This window comes from Saccopteryx leptura, chromosome 2 (assembly GCF_036850995.1).
Source record: "Saccopteryx leptura isolate mSacLep1 chromosome 2, mSacLep1_pri_phased_curated, whole genome shotgun sequence".
Taxonomy (NCBI): domain Eukaryota; kingdom Metazoa; phylum Chordata; class Mammalia; order Chiroptera; family Emballonuridae; genus Saccopteryx; species Saccopteryx leptura.
This window is the reverse complement of record NC_089504.1, coordinates 225,556,289-225,578,400: the sequence shown is the minus strand read 5'-3', so window position 1 is coordinate 225,578,400 and position 22,112 is coordinate 225,556,289. Positions and strand designations below refer to the sequence as shown.

Genomic DNA, 22,112 nt, shown 5'->3' with positions numbered 1-22,112 from the left:
TGCTGACTCCAGCAAGAAAGTTCACCAGTCATCCAGTGAAGTCCACACTCCCAGTTGTAAGGCAGCACAGCTACAGTGATAGCAACTGCTAACCAAAAGGTGAGGGCCACTTGGCCACTTGCCAGCCCTTTGTTGCAACAGTGTAGTAGTTTTCCTATAATAATATGCTACAGAATAAGTTTCTGCTGTTAAAAGGCTTACTTTGTAGAAAAACACCACAAATTTCCAGTGTGAAAGTAACTCCCCAGTGTATAAATACCCATATGCATAATTACAATTTACACTACACACTGTTTACAGAGAACAGTTAACAGGGTTAACTGGAGTAACCGTAGGAAATCTTCTGTAAACAAAGTATGACAGGCAGTAAGGAAAACATTCATAAACTTCCAAGAAAAAATTTGAATGCCTTTCATTTAGAAGAAATCGCATTTTATGACACAGTATTGAGTATTAATAATTCTTTGTTGTATTAAAACAAGAATCACTATTTTACAGTTTAAGAAACTTTACATATATACAAAATTTGTACATCAGGAATGGTATGAAAGCAAATAGGGCTTTTCAGTCTCATAGATCTATTTTCCTTCAATCAAAGACTTAAATTCTTTCACATTGTGGTCAGTGGCAACAGTCATAGCATGATCCAGAGCATGAACACTTGCAAGGAGTTTCACTATCTGTTTTATGTTTTCCCTAAAAAATAAAAAAATGTAGCAGCATCTCATTAATTAGTACAAAACCATCAAGGAAAAATCTGTTATTGACTTTATGACCATTTTTGAATTTTTCCAAACATACATTTATTTTTAAAGGAAAACAAAGAGATAAGCTACAGCATATAAAATTTTATATATATGCATGTGTGTGTATATATATATATATAGCGATATAAAACAAAACTGTGCACGCTTAACTGACTAGCCTAGAGACAGAGAACCCATTTTAAAAAACAAAAATGCTCTAAAATTTCATTCAGATCAGTAATTTTCAATATCCCAAAAAGTAAAAAAAAGCAACTTATTTCCAAACTATGTCTGATCCCTGCCTCCCATTCCTTCCCAAACCAGATCCCATTCCTTCCCAAACCAGAGTCTCAGTTCTTTCAGAATCTGGAACACAATTATGTCTGAGTAATTCCTCACCCACCATCAAGACCCAGCACAATTTCCACTCTTCTAAATCCAAGAGTGTTCCTGTCATCCTTGCTGGAAGTCACTCTGCCCTCTCATTAAGCATCTTTAAACATCAGCAAATACCAGAACAAGAGGGCTATTAAAACAGTTCCCCAGACCCCACCCCCAAAGTTCTGATCCAGTAGGACGGGGTGGCCTGAGGATATGCATTTCTAACCAGGCTCCCAAGTGATGCAGCTAGCTGCTGCTGGTCCAGGAATCACACTTTCAGATTGAGGTTTAACACTTAATTTGAACCACTTGTGAGAAACAGCACACAATGTGGCATTAGTTGTCTCTTTTCTACAAAACTGTGGTAAGTACCTTTTAGGAAAGGATTCAACTGTGTAAAACTGCAGCCTACAGGGAACCTATTTTATGTGCATTGCACACAGCAGGTGTTGATGTTCTTTTCTGTAGAAGGTAAATATTGGTTGTTGATATTTAACTCCAAACAAAAACAGTGTTAAAAAGTGAACAGAACTTATTTAAGACAATACAACACCTTGAGAACATTAGTGCCAATAAGTAACAACCGACACCAAAGATAAAAAAACATAAAGCAAAACAACTGGCCAAAGAATTTTTACAACTAAAATCTTTACTACTAACTTTGTTTTTAATTTTATCATAAAATATAGCAAATTTTCTCTTTAGCAAATGAGGTTCTTTTATATTGAAAAGGAATGAGGAAAAAATAGGTTTTATATAGGGGTTTAGAATTAAACATTTTTGTATATAGTGTGATCTAAGTGAAAACAAAACTATATTAGGAAGACTATATGAAATGAGAGGTTTAAAAAGAAAATTCTTTCAAATCGAACTAGTTATTTTTACATTTTATGCTAGAGATCTATCCCCAAAGAACATAAACATTCAAATTAATATTCACAATTTCTTTATTCTTTCCCTGCAACTTTTGATAAAAAATTATGTATAAGCTACTCCCAAAAAATCCTGTCTGATGACCTTTAATCTATGATATGAATAGGAAGCCCCAACATAGGCCCTGGCTGGTAGCTCAGTTGGTTAGTAATGTCCCAACAGGCTGAGGTAGTGGGTTCGATCACCCGTCAGGGCACATACAGGATCAACCAACAAAAGCATGAGTAAGTGGAACAACAAATCGATGTTTCTCTCTCTCCCCCTTCCTCTTTCTCTCTAAAATCAATAGTAATAATAATAAAAAAAGCAAAAAGCCTCAGCATAGAGCACAAGTATTTGGAAAAGAACCTTTAGTATACCGTGGGTCTCACTGACTGTCTCTTCCAGGGTTTCTATCTATATAACCAACCTCCGAAGACAAAGACCCATGGCTTTCTCTGATAGCCCAAGATCTCCCTAGCTCTTTCAAAGAGGAGACAAAAAACAATGACTCCATCATTCTCCTTAGGCCTGGTCTTTACCAGAAATCTTTTCTGAATGCCTTCATAAATACCCTATTAAAAAAGATTAGGTACAATCACAAAACCAGGAAATAGTTTGTATTTTTGGTATGTTTATTAATACCAAGTCAATGTACAGTTTGAACTAAAATATAAACATGTCTCTACTTAAAACATTTCATAATACTAAATCTAACACTAAGTAAAGACTAGATCACAATTTCATTACACAATCACAAATAATTACCTTGCATTTCTTTTTTCCACATCAGAGCATCCGATGCTGTTTCTATAAATTGTGTCTGCTAAGTGTACGAGGTATCGACAGAAGTTTTCTAACTGAGAAATTGTTCTTTCTCCTTTCAGACTCATGAACCATTGCTTGGGAAAGCAATTGATTACCTATGGAAAAGATGCAGAATAAAACAATTAGAATAAATGGAAGTGTCTAAAAGCTGAGTCTAGATGATGGGCAGACTGGATTCAGAAGACTTATTACTGGGATTATATAACTCAGTGGTCCCCAACCCCTGGGCCACGGACCGGTAGCGGTCCGCAGAGAAAGAATAAATAACTTACATTATTTCCGTTTTATTTATACTTAAGTCTGAACAATGTTTTATTTTTAAAAAATGACCAGATTCCCTGTTACATCTGTCTAAGACTCACTCTTGACGCTTGTCTCGGTCACATGATGCATTTATCTGTCCCACCCTAAAGGTTGGTCCGTGAAAATACTTTCTGATATTAAACCGGTCCGTGGCCCAAAAAAAGGTTGAGGACTACTGATATAACTCATTACTTTGACAGGATATTCCCTTCAACCTGTATTAACTATGTAATCCTCCTTAATATACACGAATTTTTACTTCAATACATAGATACTCAAAGCAAAAGCCAGATAAGTTTTCCAATATTTAAATCCATTAAGGACATAATACTGACAATGAATTGCTTCACTCTCCAGTCTTCCAAGAAGCCCTCAATGAACTGGTTCTCCTTTATCAGCAGCTTTTGATTTAGCATGCGTGCAGTGTAAATATCAGCTGCAGCCCCTCCCCACACCACACAAGCTTCAGCAGGCACCACGCAGGCAGAGGAGAGGTGTTGGCCTAGGGTGGGGTGAAGACGAGCACACCAGAGGGCAGCCTCAGCAGGGCGGGGCAAAGAAGGCCTGTGGCAGCACACACCCAGCGAGGGGAGGCTGATGCCCCCTGGGAGAGCCACCCAGCATAGGGAATAGGTCCATGTGTGCAGAGAAGGAGCCCCATGAGAGAACGAGGGATGCTTAGAGAAATGACGCTTCTGGGGCTGGGCTGAGCCAGTCACATGAGCCTGAGCACCATGTCCCAGAAAGCAAAAATGTGCTCCCCCCAAATGAGAGGACATGTCACAAAGTCATACAAGTCAACTTGAAGGGACTGCCACTAATGAAATCTGGTGTAATTCCTGCCAAAGATGCAAAATCTGAATCTAATGAGAGTATCAGACAAACCCAAACTGAGGAACAACCTACAAAATAAATGGTCTGTCATCATAGATAATGTCAAGGTTATGAAGGTCAAGAAGAGACAGAGGAACTCATCCAGATTAAAGGAGACTGAAGAGACATGACAAATGCAAGAGATGTTCCAGGAATTTTTGATAACTGACAAAACTTGAAGATGGGCCTACGGATCAGTTTATAGTAACATATAAATATTACCTTCCTAGCCCTGATGATTACATTGTAGTCATGGAAAAGAATACCCATGACCACAGGACAAGACCTCAATGCAAGTGAAGTGGGGGATCATGTCAGAGACTCCAATTGGAGAAAAACTGCACTACACTTCCAAGTTTGCCTTCATTTTGTGATTGTTTCAGAAATATTTTTCATCTCTCTCCCTTTGTCTGTCCTTTTCCCTCTCTCTCTTGCTAAAAAATCATTTCCTAAATGAGAAACTATTTCTTTAGTAACATTCAAAACAGCATTCATTCAAATGTTAAAAAATTATCCTGAAATTAAAATTATTAAGAGCTGCAAAATACTGGTAAAGATAGCCTGACCAGGCGGTGGCGCAGTGGATAGAGCATCTGACTGGGATGCCGAGGACTCAGGTTCAAGACCCAGAGGTCGCCAGCTTGAGCACGGGCTCATCTGGTTTGAGTAAAAACTCACCAGCTTGGACCCAAGGTCGCTGGCTCGAGCAAGGGGTTACTCCATCTGCTGAAGGCCCGCAGTCAAGGCACATATGAGAAAGCAATCAATGAACAACTAAGGTGTCGCAATGCACAACAAAAAGCTAATGATTGATGCTTCTCATCTCTCCATTCCTGTCTGTCTGTCCCTGTCTATCCCTTTCTCTGACTCTCTCTCTGTCTCTTTAAAAAAAAAAATACTGGTAAAGAGAGAGAGAGATAGAAGCACACATATGACAGTACAAATCTTTTTTTTTGTGATGGGGACAGAGAGAGACAGAGAGAGGGACAGAGAGGAAGGGAGAAAAATAAAAATCAATTCTTCATTGCATCACCTTAGTTGTTGACTGACTGCTTTCTCATATGTACCTTGAATGGGGGTCTACAGCAGACAGAGTGACCCCTTTCTCAAATCAGATGAGCCGGCGCTCAAGCTGGTGACCTTGGGGTTTCGAACTTGGGTCCTCCATGTCCCAGTCCGACACTATCCACTGCGCCACTGCCTGGTCTGGCACGACAGTACAAATCTTTTTTTTTTTTAATTTTTTAAAATATTTTTACAGAGACAGAGAGAGAGTCAGAGAGAGGGACAGACAGGAACGGAGAGATGAGAAGCATCAATCATTAGTTTCTCATTGCGCATTGCGACAGCTTAGTTGTTCATTGATTGCTTTCTCTAATGTGCCTTGACTGCGGGCCTTCAGCAGACCGAGTGACCCCTTGCTTAAGCCAGCAACATTGGGTCTAAGCTGGTGAGTTTTGCTCAAACCAAATGAGCCTGCGCTCAAACTGGCGACCTTGGGGGGGTCTCATACCTGGGTCCTTGGCATCCCAGTCCAACGCTCTATCCTCTGCGCCATCGCCTGGTCAGGCAACACAGTACAAATCTTTACATAAAAAATGGGTGAGGGTCCAGAATGACCTGGGTAGGCAAGTAACTGTCACACTAAGTCCAATAATCAAAAGGGCTTCTGTAAAAATCTCATATTTCTCTTCAAAGAAAACTATTCATTTTAACTTTGTGCATTGAAATATGTGTCATTTAACTTACATTTTGGGCTTTTTTGATGCTGTCATCTCCATATTCTGAATTCTGAAAAGCCATGAGGATGTATCTATTTAATAAACCATCTATTGATAACTCCTGAAGAGTTTTGTTTGAAAAAATACCGTACCATTGAAGAAAATTCCCTAATAGCTAGAAAGAAGAAAAAAAAATAGTGAGAAGCAATGTTAAGCAATTAAATGAGGTACAAAATAAGTTAGCGACAGAGTAAACACCTTATGAAATCGGGGCCCAAATATTTCTTAGAACTGAGCATTTGAATTTTAAATTTTAATTAATTTAAATGCAATAAGTTAATTTAAATAATGACATATAGCCAGTGGATACTGCACTGGATAGCACCAATACAGAATATTTTCCATCATCACAGCAAGTACTACTGGGCAAGTACTCTTTCTTAGATAAATGCCTTCCACTCCAATTCATGCCTAAGCTAGTTGGTCCAGTGACCTCCCGAAAAGATGTAAACTCTTCCTCACTTCAACACTCGATGCTTCCCAGATCTCAAGGAACTTGATCTGCACATGTCAAGTTACTTCAGATCCACACAGATAAAATGAAAACCATTATTATAAAGTGGAAGTCCCTAGCCCATCCGACCATAAAGATGTCTGTTTCCTAGTATCTCTCAACTCGTAATTAGTCACACTATCCAATCAACTGGCTAGGCTAGAAGCATATATGTCATTCTTGGCTCTCCATCTTCATGCACCCCTCAGTTCCCTCTACAACTTCCCTGAGTTGAGCTACTGCCATCTCTTTCTGGGCACTGCAATTACTCAGGTGATCAAGAGCTCTGGGACAGTCTTTGTCAAGCAGGGAGGGTTCTTGAGAGAACTAAACCTACAGAAATGCTGTGTAACTAGCTTATCTTTTCCAGGACAGCGCACAGCCAGTACCATTCCGGACGTGAAGGGAAGAAGAGAACTCCTCACACACACAGCCGTCTCAGTGCTCCAGGTAGCACTTCTTCAACAAAACCCCAGGTGAGAGAAGCTGCTCAAGAGCCAGCCCAGCCTGAGTCAGAGTCTGTCTCTGCCACTGACTACTGGAATGGCCTGGGCAGGTATCTGTGCCTCACTGTCCCATCAGTGGAGTGACAATAATAGCTCAAAGGGCTACTGTGAGGATTCAAAAGGTATCTAGATGAAGCGTGTGACACAGTGATTAGCTCTCAGTTAAATACACAATAAACACTAACTTCCATTTTCATCATTACTGTCCTTACCTACTTCAATCCACTGTCTCCAAATAGCAGCCAGAGGTCATCTCTTCCTGCCACTTTCCTGCTATAAAAACCTTTCTATGACCCATATATGGTCAATTACTTTCAGCAAAGATCCAAAAACAATTCAATAAAGGTAGTCTTTTCAATGAACAGTGCTAAAACAAACTAACTTCAAACTAGGCCTCACACCCTAGATAGAAAGTAACTCAAAACAGAGCACAAATTAAATGTAAAACCTAAAACTATAAAATTTCTAGGATGAGAGAAAAACTTGGTGACCTTCTGTTAGACAAAGAACACCTAAACACAAACCATGACAGGAAAAAGCAAAAAACTGGATTCCATCAAAATTAAGAACTTCTGTGCTTTTATGGACTGTTAAGAGAATGAAGACAAGACATAGACTGGAAAAGGAGAACCTTTGCAAATCACGTACCTGATGAAGGACTGACATCCAGAATCTAGAACTCAAGCTCAAGAAGAAAACCCAGTATTGAAAAATGGGCAAAAGATTTGAACAGACACTTTACCAAACTACATATGCAGATGGCAAATAAGCACTAGAAACCCTGTTTAGCATCATCAGTAACTAGGGAACTACTGTATATTAAAACCATGACAGGCCCTGGCCGGTTGGCTCAGCGGTAGAGCGTCGGCCTAGCGTGCGGAGGACCCGGGTTCGATTCCCGGCCAGGGCACACAGGAGAAGCGCCCATTTGCTTCTCCACCCCTCCGCCGCGCTTTCCTCTCTGTCTCTCTCTTCCCCTCCCGCAGCCAAGGCTCCATTGGAGCAAAGATGGCCCGGGCGCTGGGGATGGCTCTGTGGCCTCTGCCTCAGGCGCTAGAGTGGCTCTGGTCGCAATATGGCGACGCCCAGGATGGGCAGAGCATCGCCCCCTGGTGGGCAGAGCGTAGCCCCTGGTGGGTGTGCCGGGTGGATCCCGGTCAGGCGCATGGGGGAGTCTGTCTGACTGTCTCTCCCCGTTTCCAGCTTCAGAAAAATGAAAAAAAAAAAAAAAAAAAAAAAGGTAAAAAAAAACACAAAAAACCATGACATACTAACACATACCTAACAGACAACTTCACAAATAAAACAATGAAACCTCTGACAGTAACAAGAGTGGTGAGTGGTAAGAATGTGGCGTAACTGAGTAACCAGAACACTAGTTATTGCTGTTTTGGAAAACAGCTTGGCTCAGTTATTTATCCAAGTGAAAGGGAAATATACCCAGAATAACCTGTGTGCAAACCATCACGGAAGCTTTATTCATCATTAGCCCAAAATGGAAACCAAATAACCCTCAACTGAGGAATCAATTAAAAAACAAAGAAACTGCGGTATCTCCACTGAACAATGGAACACTACTCAGCAGTAAGAAGAAATGAAGTCCTGGTAACACACAACACAGATAAATCTCAAATGCATTGTTAAGTGAATACAGCCAGACTTGAAAGGCTCTCAGTTATGTAACTCCATCCATGAGACATTCCTGCAAAGAAAACCATAGGACCATAAAGAGGGGTGCCAGGCTGCAGGGAGGGCTTGACTACAAAGGGGAGTGGGGGATTTGGGGGGACAACGGAAGCATTATATATCTTGATTTGGGTAGTGATTACACGACTGATTCATGAAAACTGACAGGACTATCCACTAAAAAGAGTAAATTATACCTACAAATCCTTCTGTATTCCTTCTGTAGCCTCATATAAATTTAAGGATAAAGACTCAAGTTTTCCACATGACCTAGTGGCTTCTGTCTCACCTTCCCTAATCAAGCCATCCTGACTTTTCTCAGCAATTCAGTGAGCCCCACCCCCACCCCGCTCAGGGCCAACTCCTATTGAGCCCTCTGGTCTAATAACCCAAACCCCACTTCCATAGAGTGAAAGGGGCTCTCTGGTGGCTTACCAGTCAGGCTCTCTGTGACCCCCTCAATAGCTCCTCACTGCCACAAATCCCTCCCACACCTGGGCTCACTGGTTCCTGCCTGTCTGGTGATGGATGGCACACTCCACGAAGGCTCCACTTCTACCTTAGTGTGGTGTTCCCAAAACTTAGAAGAGCACCTGGCACACTATTTTTTTTTTTTTAAACAGTGGTTTAGCAAGGCATTTTCTGACTAGCTTAGACCTGGAACTCAGAATTCATTTTTTTTCCTATGGTAACATCAATCCTGTATAAACTTTTAGAATAAGCCTATGTAGTTAATCAAACATAAAAATACTTTTCAAAACATAACATATAAAGTTAAGCAAGCTGAAGTCTTAGATACCCTATAGATACATACCTTAACTGAAGACCAAAACTGCCGTTGAAAAAACAAATAAGGCCCAGAGTTTTTATTTTCTAATACACTGAAAGAAAAACACAGCATGTTCAAATGTCTTATATCTAAGTACCACATGCTTTCAGAGTGTTTCTACAAGTAAAATGAGTAAACAAAAGAATCAAGCTTAACTTTTTAAAAATTTCAAATGATGATAGTCTAGAGAAGATAACAGGCCCAGAAAGCAATGGAGATTTATTCTGAGATACTAAGGAGAACAGAGAGCATCACTGCTCTATTCTGCTCAAGGGCACATTTACCCACTGAGCTGGGCTCTTCTGGCTGCATGGCTACACTACAGAAGTAGAGTTCACATTTCAAGCTACTGCTACCATTAGTTTTTCCAGAATATAAAAAACCTTCTCTGGAAGATAACAAAAACTATTATTGTCTTTCGTGTTCTTAGGATTTACTTACTTTTTGGGATATAAGGGCATGAATACATCATCATCTAAAGTTCTTCTCATTCTCAATAAAAGTGCTTTTAGGTAAACCTAGAGAGATTAAAAAAAAAAAAATCACATTGTAATATGGGTTGTGATAAACTAAAAAAATTTTAAATAAAAATAAGCCATATTCCAAATCCTAGAATTAAGTATCCAATTTTGAGTGAACAGTCTTCACAAATATATCACTTCTATCTCTGAAAGCCCTAAGTTCTTTTTTTTTTTTTTTTTTTTGGTATTTTTCTGAAGTTGGAAACGGGGAGGCAGTCAGACAGACTCCCGCATGCGCCTGACCAGGATCCACCCGGCATGCCCAGCAGGGGGTGATGCTCTGCCCATCTAGGGCGTTGCTCTGCCACAATCAGAGCCATTCTAGCACCTGAGGCAGAGGCCACAGAGCCATCCTCAGCACCCGGGCCAACTTTGCTCCAATGGAGCCTCAGCTGCGGGAGGGGAAGAGAGAGACAGAGAGGAAGGAGAGGGGGAGGGGTGGAGAAGCAGATTGGCATGTCTCCTGTGTGCCCTGGCTGGGAATCGAACCCGGGACTCCTGCACGCCAGGCCGAAGCTACACCACTGAGCCAACTGGCCAGGGCCCCTAAGGTCTTTAATATCTACTATTAAATTAGTTCATCCTTCAACAAGCAGTAAAGCCATTCAGAAACCTTTTAACCCTCACTCTACCACAGGGGTCTCAAACTCGCGGCCTGCCGAACAATTTTGTGCGGCCCGCAGACTAATCCACGAAGTTCAAAATATTTTGGATAAAATTAAGTAAGCCTAGGGGCCTACTTGTATTTTTCATTTCTCTAGCATCCTAGCTAGATATTAGCTTAGTTAACAGCAGTTGTGATGCGAACTACAGTTTCTGGTCGTTTTGTGACACTGAGTAAACTGCATGTACGATTGTGCTTGTACTGATTTTGTTTTCAACTGCAGCGAGAAAAGTGTTGCGTAACAGTTGCCTTTTGTAGACCTAGTGCGGCCCGCCGAACGGCTGTGATCTTGCTCTGCAGCCCACATGCTGAGTAGAGTTTGAGACCCCTGCTCTACCACGTAAAGAGTTAAGATCAGACACACAATCTGGTTCTTCTCAAAATGTCATCACTGGAATGTGACATGGGTAAAGAATACCGTTCCTCCTCCTAAACAGCTCATAGGAATGTCCGATGAGGGACAATAGCAATCGGAAGTTTGGAAACCAGTTATAAAACAATATTTAGTTGTTTTACATACTATTTAAATGTTTTAGCACTTAAATTATAAATTAATACCCCTTCTAGTAGTTTCACATTTCCCTTTTTTCTAAAAAATACAGTTCTTACAGGGGTATTTGAGATTAGTCTGACTGGGAGTTAGGGTGGGTGGTGCAAAGAGTGAGGCCAGTAAGACTGAGAGGCTGCCGAGGCTCGTTATAGCATTCTTCCATGTAGATCCTTTAAAACGAAAAAGTTTAATCTCAAATTTTGTCTATTTCAGGCTTTCTTTTTTTTTTTTTCCTTGCATTTCTCTGAAGCTGGAAACGGGGAGAGACAGTCAGACAGACTCCCACATGCGCCTGACCGGGATCCACCTGGCACGCCCACCAGGGGCGACACTCTGCCCCTCCGGGGCGTCGCTCTGCCGCGACCAGAGCCACTCCAGCGCCTGGGGCAGAGGCCAAGGAGCCATCCCCAGGGCCCGGGCATCTTTTGCTCCAATGGAGCCCCGGCTGCGGGAGGGGAAGAGAGAGACAGAGAGGAAGGAGGGGGTGGGGGTGGAGAAGCAAATGGGCGCTTCCCCCACGTGCCCTGGCCGGGAATCGAACCCGGGTCCCCCACACGCCAGGCCGACGCTCCACCGCTGAGCCAACCGGCCAGGGCCTATTTCAGGCTTTCTAAAGGACCAGATGATTCAAGTGGGAGACTCGGATCTTCTGGCTGACTTAGAACATAACCTCTCATTCTCTAAACTCTTGCTTATTTGTAAAAGGATGGAGAAAAAGCAAAAAAACAAGAACCTTTCATAGACAGTAATTAAATTACCTGTGTATTTTTGTTTTCTGCATTCACTACTGAAGGATATCCATTTACTAATTTTAATGTAATTCCAACCATTCTTGAAGTCTGTGTTGTAGAAAAAGGGTCCCACATGTTCTCAGCTATCACTGTGAAGAAAAAGGCAGACCATGTTGATACAGAGGTAACTGCAGCTGACTTAAATCTGATGTCAAGCAGTCCTCAATGCATAGATGCTGATTTTCTTTTTCTTTCTCTTCAGTATAAGCCTTGGTCCAATTAACTGTAGGAATGCTGAGTATTAGGCAAATGTGGACAGGGGATAGATTACTCATTTTTTCTTCTTTTTTTTAAATAGAAAAAGATTTCCTGAGCCACCAGAGATGCCTAGCCATAAGGCACAGTGGAGGCAGGAAAGAAGGAGATCAGGCCAGGGGAAAATCACCCCACATCTGCAGGGCACGGGCAATGAGGTTATTTTCATTCATTGTTGCTAAGGAAAATCCTCATGAATTAATATATTCCTCTATTTTCCTCTAGTCAGCGAAAATAAAGAGAGGAAAAGAAGACTTCATATCCTAAGAAATATAAACCCAGCACCAAGAATTTCTAATTAAACTTGAAACTTAAGTTTAATACTTCAAATTTGTTCCTGTATCAGTGATTTTGTAATCTCTCATGAGAAATTGATGAAAGTAATGAAACTCCACAGAAATACGCACATGCCCCCAAATCTGTTTTGTTTCAGGCAGTTTTTAAGGGTCTCTAAAATTCTCCCATAGATCCATTACTGCCCCCAATTCCAGGCCCACCCCAAGGTGGTCCTCAAGTCTCATGGTAAGAGACAGGTATTTACCCTTTCGCTACCTCTGGGCCCAGTGGGAACTTTATCATTTATAACATAATATCTATGAGGAAATATGCTGTAATTAAAACCCTAAAACCAGATCTGAGAACGCCAATGTGTGCGAATGTTGCTCCAAGACCCCACCTGTTAGTTTAGGGAGGATGATCTTCTCCACGATGGTGGGCAGCAGTGCCACGTCCACATCGTCCCTCTCTTGCTCCCGCTCCTCACAGCCATAAAACAGCAGAGACTCAAACCACAGCATGCTCTCAAAGTCCCGGCATTTGGCCTACAGAAGATTAAGAAGGTGACTGAAACACATTTAAAATGGAGGCTGCCGATGTCTCTAGCCATGATAAGAGTACCGAGATCTGGATTTAACCTTTAGTCATAAACACATCAAAACTGGACAGAATAGAGGAAAAGTGTCTTTTCAAACAGTGCACCACAGGCAGAATGGGATTGAGACCCTGACGGGGACGGATGAGGTGAACTGCCCGTCAGGGGGTCAGGGCGGGGACAGAGTTCAGAGAGGCTGGGCCTCTAAAAGCTGTGGGCAGAGGAGGAAAGGAGAACTCCAGTGTGCACACATGTTCCCCTCAAACCCTTACTGTACATGAAGACACATGTGCACAGGGAAATACCATGGGTCTGGCACAGCGCTACAGTGAGCCGGGACCTGAATGGTCTAGAGCAGGGGTCTCAAACTCGTGGCCCGCCGAACAATTTTGTGCGGCCCGCAGACTAATCCACGAAGTTCAAAATATTTTGGATAAAATTAAGAAAGCCTAGGGGCCTACTTGTATTTTTCATTTCTCTAGCATCTTGCTCTGCGGCCCACATGCTGAGTTGAGTTTGAGACCCCTGGTCTAGAGCTACATCTTTTTCTAGTCATTTCCAGGGCTTCAATATCAACCCTCTTTGCCTTATAGTTTACACATACCACCCAGACAACCTCATTCATGCCCACAGCCCCATCTGTAGGTTGGTAACTTCCAAAACTGTATCTTAAATTCCAGTCTCTTATATTATGTGGCCAACAGGTCCCACTAATCCCGCCTCCTAAATTCACCCATTTGTCTCGCGGTCCCAATTCCATTACCACTGACTTATGACACAGCCAGCTACAATCGGTGTTAATGTAGCTCTGGGCACTCTCTCCGTGGAAAAATATTTTGCTTAAGCTTACATCTCTAGCTTTTAAAATTTAAATAATTTCTCATTTATTGATTTTAGCAAGTAAGAAAGGGGGAGGGGGAGAGAGGGAGAGGAGAAAGGGGGAGAGAGAGAGAGGGAGAGAGGGAGAGGGAGAGGGAGAGGGAGAGAGAGAGAGAGAGAGAGATAGAGGGAGAGACAGAGAGAGACAGAGAGAGGGAGAGGGAGGGAGAGGGAGAGAGAGAGAGAAAAACATCAATCTGTTCCTGTACGTGCCCTGACGAGGGTTCAAACTGGCAACTTCTGCACTTCAGGACAATGCTCTAACCAACTGAACCATGTGGCCAGGCACACTGTAACTTTGAGTTAAAATGACTTGGGCATCATGTTATATGAACTTATTTATTTATTTTTGAGACAGACAGGAAGGAAGAGAGATGAGAAGTATTGACTTTTTGTTGCAGCTCTTTAGTTGTTCATTGATTGCTTTCTCATATGTGCCTTGACCAGGGGGCGCCAGCACAGCAAGTGACTCCTTGCTCAAGCCAGCATCCTAGGGCTTCAAGGCAAGGACCCCACGCTCAAGCTGCTGAGCTCGGGGTTTCGAACCTGGGTCCTCAGCGTTGGAGTCCAACACTCTATCCACAGCGCCACCACCTGGTCAGGCTGTTATATGGCTTTTTAACAGTGTTAGAAGCCACTCACCTCAAGAGGAGTCCAGGTGAGAAGCTGCAGCCGTATGAGGGGGTTGAACAACTTTGGCAAACAAAGGCCAATGTAAGCATCCTTGTAGGATTCATAGTATTTTGAACGCCAGGCTTCAAACTGTGATTTAATACAGTCGATTGAATAGAAACTCTCCAGGACATCCTCGAAAACCTTGCTGGATTCTTTTGAAATGCGATCTGAAAACAAGACCCACAGAGAGCCACCATTTAGCATGTCCTAGAAAACACACAGCTCAGTACTTTCAGCCTATCAGTAAGACAGGCTAATTAAGTCATAACTGTTCATCACAATGTAAAAGAAAGGATAGACAGGTAAGTTTAGGTTTCAATGGAAAGTGCACCTCTCTTTTGCACAGTTTCAATGTGAACCATTTTGTTACAGTTTAATTAACACTTGTCTCCCAACAATTCAGTTCAAATTTCCGTTATCATGGTGTATTAGCTGTAATTACACAATGCACCAACCTGCAGCTCACTCTTCAGGACACAAACCACTCATCAGTAACACATGTGCACACACATGTACCACACACAGACAAGAATCAGCAACAGATGTTAGGATCTCTAAGTGAAAGGTCATTTGATGCCCCCAGACGACTGGGGAAAGGGCAATCTTTATTGTGGAGAGACCTAGTTGTGACAACCTACTTCTCAAAACCAATTTTAACATCACTAATAGTGGGACCAGCTAACAGTTGTCATCTGTTATTATGCAGCAACAAACGGCATTTTGTATAGAGTATTCGTGCCAAAAAAATAAAAAAAGAAAAATAACCTCAATCTAAACAAGGTTTCAGACCTAAATTTCAGTTTACAACAAAAACAGTGAATGGAAGAACTAACTAATACCATGAAGAAGAGACAGATAAATCTAGAACATTGGACATTCTGCAAGACAAGTGGCCTGGTCTCTTCAAAAAGTTAATGCTTTAAATAAACAAATAACAGGAGTGTGTGTGTCAGGTGCTCATGGACACTCATTAATTCTAGACAAAAAGGCATAACAACCAAATGCAGGGCAGGAGCCTTGTGTGCTTCCTGGTTTGGAAAATACAGAATAACCCACAAAAAGCTATCAAAATACTTTGGAAGTTGCTCCTGAGAAAAACTGGATACAGACACAGTATTGAGAAATTAAGTTGTTAGGTACGACAATGTACTGTGATGATCCTCGTTTTAAGGAGACAAACAATAAAGTCCTGAGCAACAAGTGTCATGATGTCTGTAGGTTACTTTCAAATGGTTCAGCAACACTTGGTTAGATGGCGGTAAGAACTGATGAATCTGGGTGACAGGTACATGAGATCGCTGCGTTATTTCAAATTTTTTATATGTTTAGAAACGTTCACTATAAAAAAGGGGAAGAAAAATAGGCTTCTGCAACTCAGTTGCAAAAGGCTTGCAGCCAGTGTAATTCCAAACAATTCGAGCTGATGGTGAGCAATGAAAACCTCTGTTTGGGGATGCTCTGGAAATGCCTGGCCCATCACAGTACCACTACTCCTCTTGGTGGAGCACGGTGATCAGGACACTCCAGAGGGCTGCGTGCTCCACTCCACACTCACCTTCCCAGACCAGGCAGCTGCCGCGGCATCGAACACATTTTTGTTCAGTTAAAATTCTACGACACTGAAGAGTAGTATCATTTATTATGTAAGTACTGAACAAACCCCATGACAAGAGGTTATTACTGTTTTTGAGAACTCAGTAGTAAAAATGGGTGTAAGTGTTTCTAATCAGGAAAAAAGTGCCCAGTTCTAACACCGAGGCCACAAACCTTTAAACCGTCACTTTATGGTAAAAACCATACCCCAGCAGAAACCAAACTGACAACGAATCTCATTTCCAAATAAATGTCTGACCTTTTTCCAGGTTGAAATTTGTAGTATCCGTGGAAGTTTCTTCATCGTCACTGGAAAGGCCTTCAAGGTGATCTGCCATCTTACCGCTTTGTTCTCTGGCCTGACGACGACGAGTCCTAAATAACAAACATCGAGTTCTCAAACCAGGTAAGCAAGACGTGCCCTGCACAAGCCACCCCGCAGCAAGCACTTCCAATTACCTCCTGGCCTCCCGCTCTGCAATCCGCCGTTTCGCATGCTCTTGATACAGGGCCCGATCCCGTCCAAAGGAATCTAGATTTGGTGCCATCAGAGCTTTATCTGCAAAACAATAATGGTTACAATTAAAAACCTTCTTCAACAATCCTGAGGAAAGAGTTGCACAGAATAAGCCATATTGATAGACTGCTTGCTAATCTCAACAGCAGGGCTCTGCCATAATTGGTAAACCAGAGTGCTTTCTGGTTTAGAGCAATTCTCAGTACTATTCTGTGTTCCCACAAAAAGGAGTAGAAAAATAAGTTAAACCACCCTTTATAAATGCAACTGGACTTAATCACTATTTTTATGTCTAAGTTACAGAAGTTGATGCTATCATGACAACCAAATAAATTAAAAATCTACATTACCCCCATGCAAAGGGAAAATAATAGAATATTTTTTTAAGAACTTAAACATCACGTGTTGATATGAAATGACAGAAAAGAAACATAGTAGGATGAGAAAACAGCTTCGTTGCAGGAATTGTATAACTTCTTTTATTCTTATCTTGCTTTATAAAAATTCACTGTTACTATTTTTAGATCAAGGGAAAAATCAACCTGTAAACTGAAAACCCATCTGAATGGGACCAACTTGGGCTTTCTCAAATACTATTTTGAAGCACAATTGCCTCTTTCCTTTTCCTGTTTTCCACATCTCTTTTTTAACTTTCTAGGACAATATTTTAGCTTTGGCTTCCAACCTGCCTATTTAAGTTTACAATTCAGTTGCCATAGTTTTAGTTTCCAAGAGGTGGTTCTTGTCCTCAGACTATTCCTTTCCTACAGTGTTGTCCCCTACCCATCTTTCGTGTGGGAGATCCTCTGTTACCTCCCTGAGGACATCAGTTATGTGTGACCTGCCACTTGCACTTTCTTCTGTCCCTTTGGTTCTATTGCTTATGTTGCTCTCTGATGACTGTGAGCTACCTCATATAAAAGACTGGATGTTCTGTGGACACAGCTGGGAGCTGTCTAATGAAGCCACCTCCATCAGCTAGCTAGGCAAAAATTCAACTCCTTTGTTGGAGGCCCCAAGATTGTTAGTGTCTCAGGGTCTTTTCTCTGACCCCATTCTCTTTCTCCCACCTTAGGTAGTAGGAGGAGGGGGGAAACGTCTAACTGCACTCCTTCCCCCATTTCCACAGCATGAAGACATTCTGTAACACAGTGAGTCCTCACCAACATCGTCCATTGGTTCCGTGACTGTGAGCAAAACGTATAATGGAACCAACTTTACCTAAGGTTTAATCAATATAAACGAACTAAGTTCTTAGGCATCTCATCAATGCTGTAACACTATGTTATTTGAGGACCTACTATGTATGGTGTAGCCACTGGTAGAAAACAACCCAAGGGACAGTAAAAGGGGAATTCACAGGCAAAATGCAAGAAAGACGTGCATATATTTTTTCCCCTGAAATGTGTCACCAACAGCAGCAAAGGAAAAATAAAAACAAGTATTAGCCCTCTATACTGCAGCATCTAACTATCTGAGACCCAATTACTTTTTAAAGTTGAATTTTTTTTAGTTTTCCATTCATATTTAAAAATAGCTCAGACATTAGAAAGGATGTTTCAGCGTTCATAACATATAAAGAAAGATTAGTATAGTACAGGAGATGCTCAGCTTTACCTCAAATGTGAGTTCACTGCACACTATAGATGAATTAGCTAAAGTCCCACACTACAAAAAACAATTCCTGCCTCTTTAAAGGTCTCCTTCATGAAAAAATTAAAAGAATATTTATTATATAAGACATGTTTAAAATGTTGCCATATTTCTGATTTTATAAAATGCATATAGAGGGAGATAGGAGAGTTGATGGCTTAAATGACAGCCTCCACTTCTTTAAGAACTATAGGCAGTAACTGTGTAGTGTTTAATCTCAAGAGATGGCTCCCAGGCATTTTGTTTCATTATAAAAAGATCAGAAATGGAATTGGTATTTCAGGGTCCATGTGTAATTTTCCTCACATCTTTAGCAATTAATGAGTACTTCCTCTAGGGCAGTATTTTTCACCCATTATCTTTCAATTTCTTTCCAACTCTCAATCTAAGTAATAGACATCATCATTCAACCCCTACTTCTAATTTCATGTAACAGCTCCAAATTATAAAGAGCAGATTATAAACAGAAAAGGGTATTTGATGAAATGCACGGTTCACACAAACCATTTAAGTGAAAAGGAAATAGCTTCCCTTCATAGGTGTAACAGTTACCTGTACTCTGCCTGGATCAAGTGCTCTTGGAGGGATGCTCTCGTCATCTAGGTGCCCAAGACAGCAACACTCCACTTTAAACATAGGTGGCAAAAATAAAAGTCCGAGCCACTCACATGGCTCGTGTCTGAGTCTGACTCAGCCCTAGGGCCACAGCGCCACCTCCTGATGATGCTCTAGAACCGCCCAGCACACAGGAGGCTGCTCTCTCAGGGACCTCACATGACAAAGCATTATGTTCAGAGCCCTTTGCACTTGGATGGCTTGTGGTGGTTGTTTAACATGCAGGTTATTCGACACCATCCAAGACCTAGCAAGGATCTCTGGGGAAAGGATCAGGAAATCTGCACTTTAAGTTACGATCAGGGGTAATCTGATGTGCACTTTCACTGAGAACTGCTGACACAGGGAACAAAGAGATGATAAAAAAACCTAACAAGAACCCCACGCTAAGACAATTCCTATGAAAGCACCCAACAATATGGAGGGCAATGGAAAAAGAGGAATTTAAAAGTTTAAAAAACGTCTGGTTAAATAGTCTCAGCTAAATTATTTAATAAGAGGTTTCCAATTAATTTTGGTTTTCCATAACACAGTGAAAGGAATATAAATTCAATTTCTACATTTTTACACTAGTATTTCAAGAAATGTAGGTATCAACTGACTTACTAAATTCCCTAGTATAGTATATAAGACAAACTGCAAGATACAAAAAATTTTGCTTCTCCAAGGGGTATAGCTCAAAACTCATTTATGGAATAAAACCCCTCTGCCCCCCAAAATCCCCCAGTCCCTAAACTCAGTCTTTTACTGTGATCAACAATAGCATTTGCCTTGGTGTTATCAACAGGATGAAAATGGGGGATAAAATCAATTAGAGCCAAACAGACAGTGGTTTTAAGATAAAACACTGTAATGTCTTTTCTAACTGAAGAATAAAAAAAATAAGCCCAAAGAAAATAAGACTGATAGCAAATTAGTACATTTTTCAGCTCCTTTGTGAAGCTGTAGTTTCTTAAACAGAACTCAAATAAATGCTGTGATAATTTTTAGATCTACTTGACACAAGAGCAAGGGAATTCATTTATTGAAAAAAAGATGCTTGGGATCTCTAATTTTCAATTAGGCTGTACTAAGTAAACAAGGTTGTTTAATGAATAATAAAAACCTTCAAGATGGACTGACTTGAATGGCTTGAAAACTCCGAAGATTCATCTTTAATATCATCTTGTCGTCTTTGGACAAGGCGGGAAGCTCGCTGTTTGTACAGCTGATGTATTGCTGATTCAAGTTCATTAATCAGTGGCACCTGTGAAAATACAACACACTCCGTAACACCAAACTCCTCAGCTGCTGATTTATTTGAGGGTTCCGTACTATTTCCGGATTTCTGAAAAAGCACCCTCTATTGACAGAATAATCATGAATTCCCAATGGGACACAAATAGCCATTCAGTTTTATGATGTTTAGGAAACATCACTTCTTTTATCCATATACAGAGCTATCATGTCTGGTGCCTAGTTACTGGAAAAAAGTTTGGTTAGGAAACTTAACACTTGAATGTAAGAAAATATCACAAGTTTTACTGCTTTTCTTTTAGAATACAGCACTTGGCTATCTCTTAAAGTCCATTTTTACCTTTCTAGAAGCAGCATCTGCCTTGCAATTTTTGTAATTTAAAATAAACATTTATCACAGTGATGCCAAAAACTGCAATGGCCCTCTGAGTTGGCTAAGGAATCTACTGACTGCCTAATTTCAGACACCTAAACTGCTTGGCCACTCACACTTTGCACCTTTATTACACATTTTAAATGTAAACTGCATTTATTCACATTAATAAGGCTATAAAATTCCTGTCACTAACTGGTCTGAAATCAAACTCAGAAAGCTATTCTCATCAAATACAGAAATGTTTCCATATTTTGTAATATAATAAAATTCTTCACATGAACTGTCATTTGACAAAGTTGCTAAGTTTTTCCAGGTTACAGTCCATGGCTAAGCACCGATGTGGCTCATACAAAATACAAAAGCTTACAGAACGTGACCTAACGTAAAAAGAAAGAAGAAAAAAGAGAAAAAACATTTTTTTCATAACCTTATGTTATAACCAAATGTTATGAAACTGTCACAAAACACTAACAACCACTACACATACCTGAGGAAACCCCCAGAAATTCTAGTTTCCTGGTGGTCAGTGCAAATGGAAAACACATTAGTTAAGAGTGGGAACAGTGGCACCAAATGCTATAGCAGCCTCCTGAGCTGAACAGACTGCGAATGGAGAATAAAAAGGCAGGTGGAACACAAAGATGTCTGTAATAAGAGCAATTGTACACACTTGCATGATCCCATTGCAAAGCAGCAAATGTTCACAGAAAGGGCAAAGTGATGGAGTTATTCTCTCATATGCCATATTATGGGCAGCAATGTCCCCAAATCTGTACTGATTATTATACAGCTGAGCCCAGAGACTATCTTTAACATTTAAGCATTCACTGTAGTATCATTGTGACTTCCATTCCCTGCCTCCTCGCTGCTTTAAACCACGCAGAACTGAAGACAAATACACCTATGTACCCAAGGGGCATCCCTTTAGTTCTGGGGACTGTTCATGTTCCTCTACCTGAGGTTACATTTCACAGAACTATTCAATTTAGTTACAATTTTGATAATGTAATCGTCCTGCACAGGTAACTGAAACGCCTTTAACAAAGCCCAGAGAAACTCTACTGAGACTGAAAGCCTAAGACACACTTTAAGCTCCCATTATGCTTCCTAACAAAATGAATTTATCTCAAGAGATGCACCTGAACATTTTCTTTACCCTCTCCAACTCAAAACTGTTATTATTGATTTTAATTATTTCAAGACCAACTATAAGGCGAAGAACACAAGAAAGAAGATGATTACAGGGAAACAAAACAAAGGAAAGTTAAAATAATCTGCAAATAATTAAAAATTTAAGTTCAAAACCACTTAAACTTTTATAACAAAAGAAAAAAAATAAAGGAATGGTTATCTTTTTATGGTCTTACCCTGAAATATTTTTATAGTGTAACAAAAATGAATATACTCAAATCTATTCAAGTATTCCTATTTCCTAGATGATAATTTATGACATTATTCATGCATTTAGCAGGTCTCCTAAAAATTGAACGTATATGAAAATGTAAAATGAAATAAAATACTCATCTTTAAAAGAGAAATTATCTACCTTTTTTATTAAAATGTAGTTACTGTATATCA

The 22,112-nt window shown here is 40.7% G+C and overlaps 1 protein-coding gene across 1 annotated transcript in view; it reads right to left on the bottom strand.

Moving 5' to 3' along the window:
* Positions 1 to 446: 446 nt before the first annotated feature.
* Positions 447 to 22,112, bottom strand: part of PAXBP1 (PAX3 and PAX7 binding protein 1) — a 43,463-nt gene continuing 21,797 nt past the window's right edge. The window contains exons 8-18 of the mRNA XM_066370326.1: positions 20,045 to 20,168; positions 16,597 to 16,696; positions 16,397 to 16,512; positions 14,512 to 14,711; positions 12,796 to 12,940; positions 11,832 to 11,953; positions 9,780 to 9,856; positions 9,324 to 9,390; positions 5,793 to 5,939; positions 2,808 to 2,962; positions 447 to 696 (exon numbers count right to left, since the gene is read on the bottom strand). Coding sequence (XP_066226423.1) covers positions 579 to 696; positions 2,808 to 2,962; positions 5,793 to 5,939; positions 9,324 to 9,390; positions 9,780 to 9,856; positions 11,832 to 11,953; positions 12,796 to 12,940; positions 14,512 to 14,711; positions 16,397 to 16,512; positions 16,597 to 16,696; positions 20,045 to 20,168 — 1,371 coding nt within the window. The 3' untranslated portion in view covers positions 447 to 578. The remainder of the gene's footprint in view (positions 697 to 2,807; positions 2,963 to 5,792; positions 5,940 to 9,323; positions 9,391 to 9,779; positions 9,857 to 11,831; positions 11,954 to 12,795; positions 12,941 to 14,511; positions 14,712 to 16,396; positions 16,513 to 16,596; positions 16,697 to 20,044; positions 20,169 to 22,112) is intronic.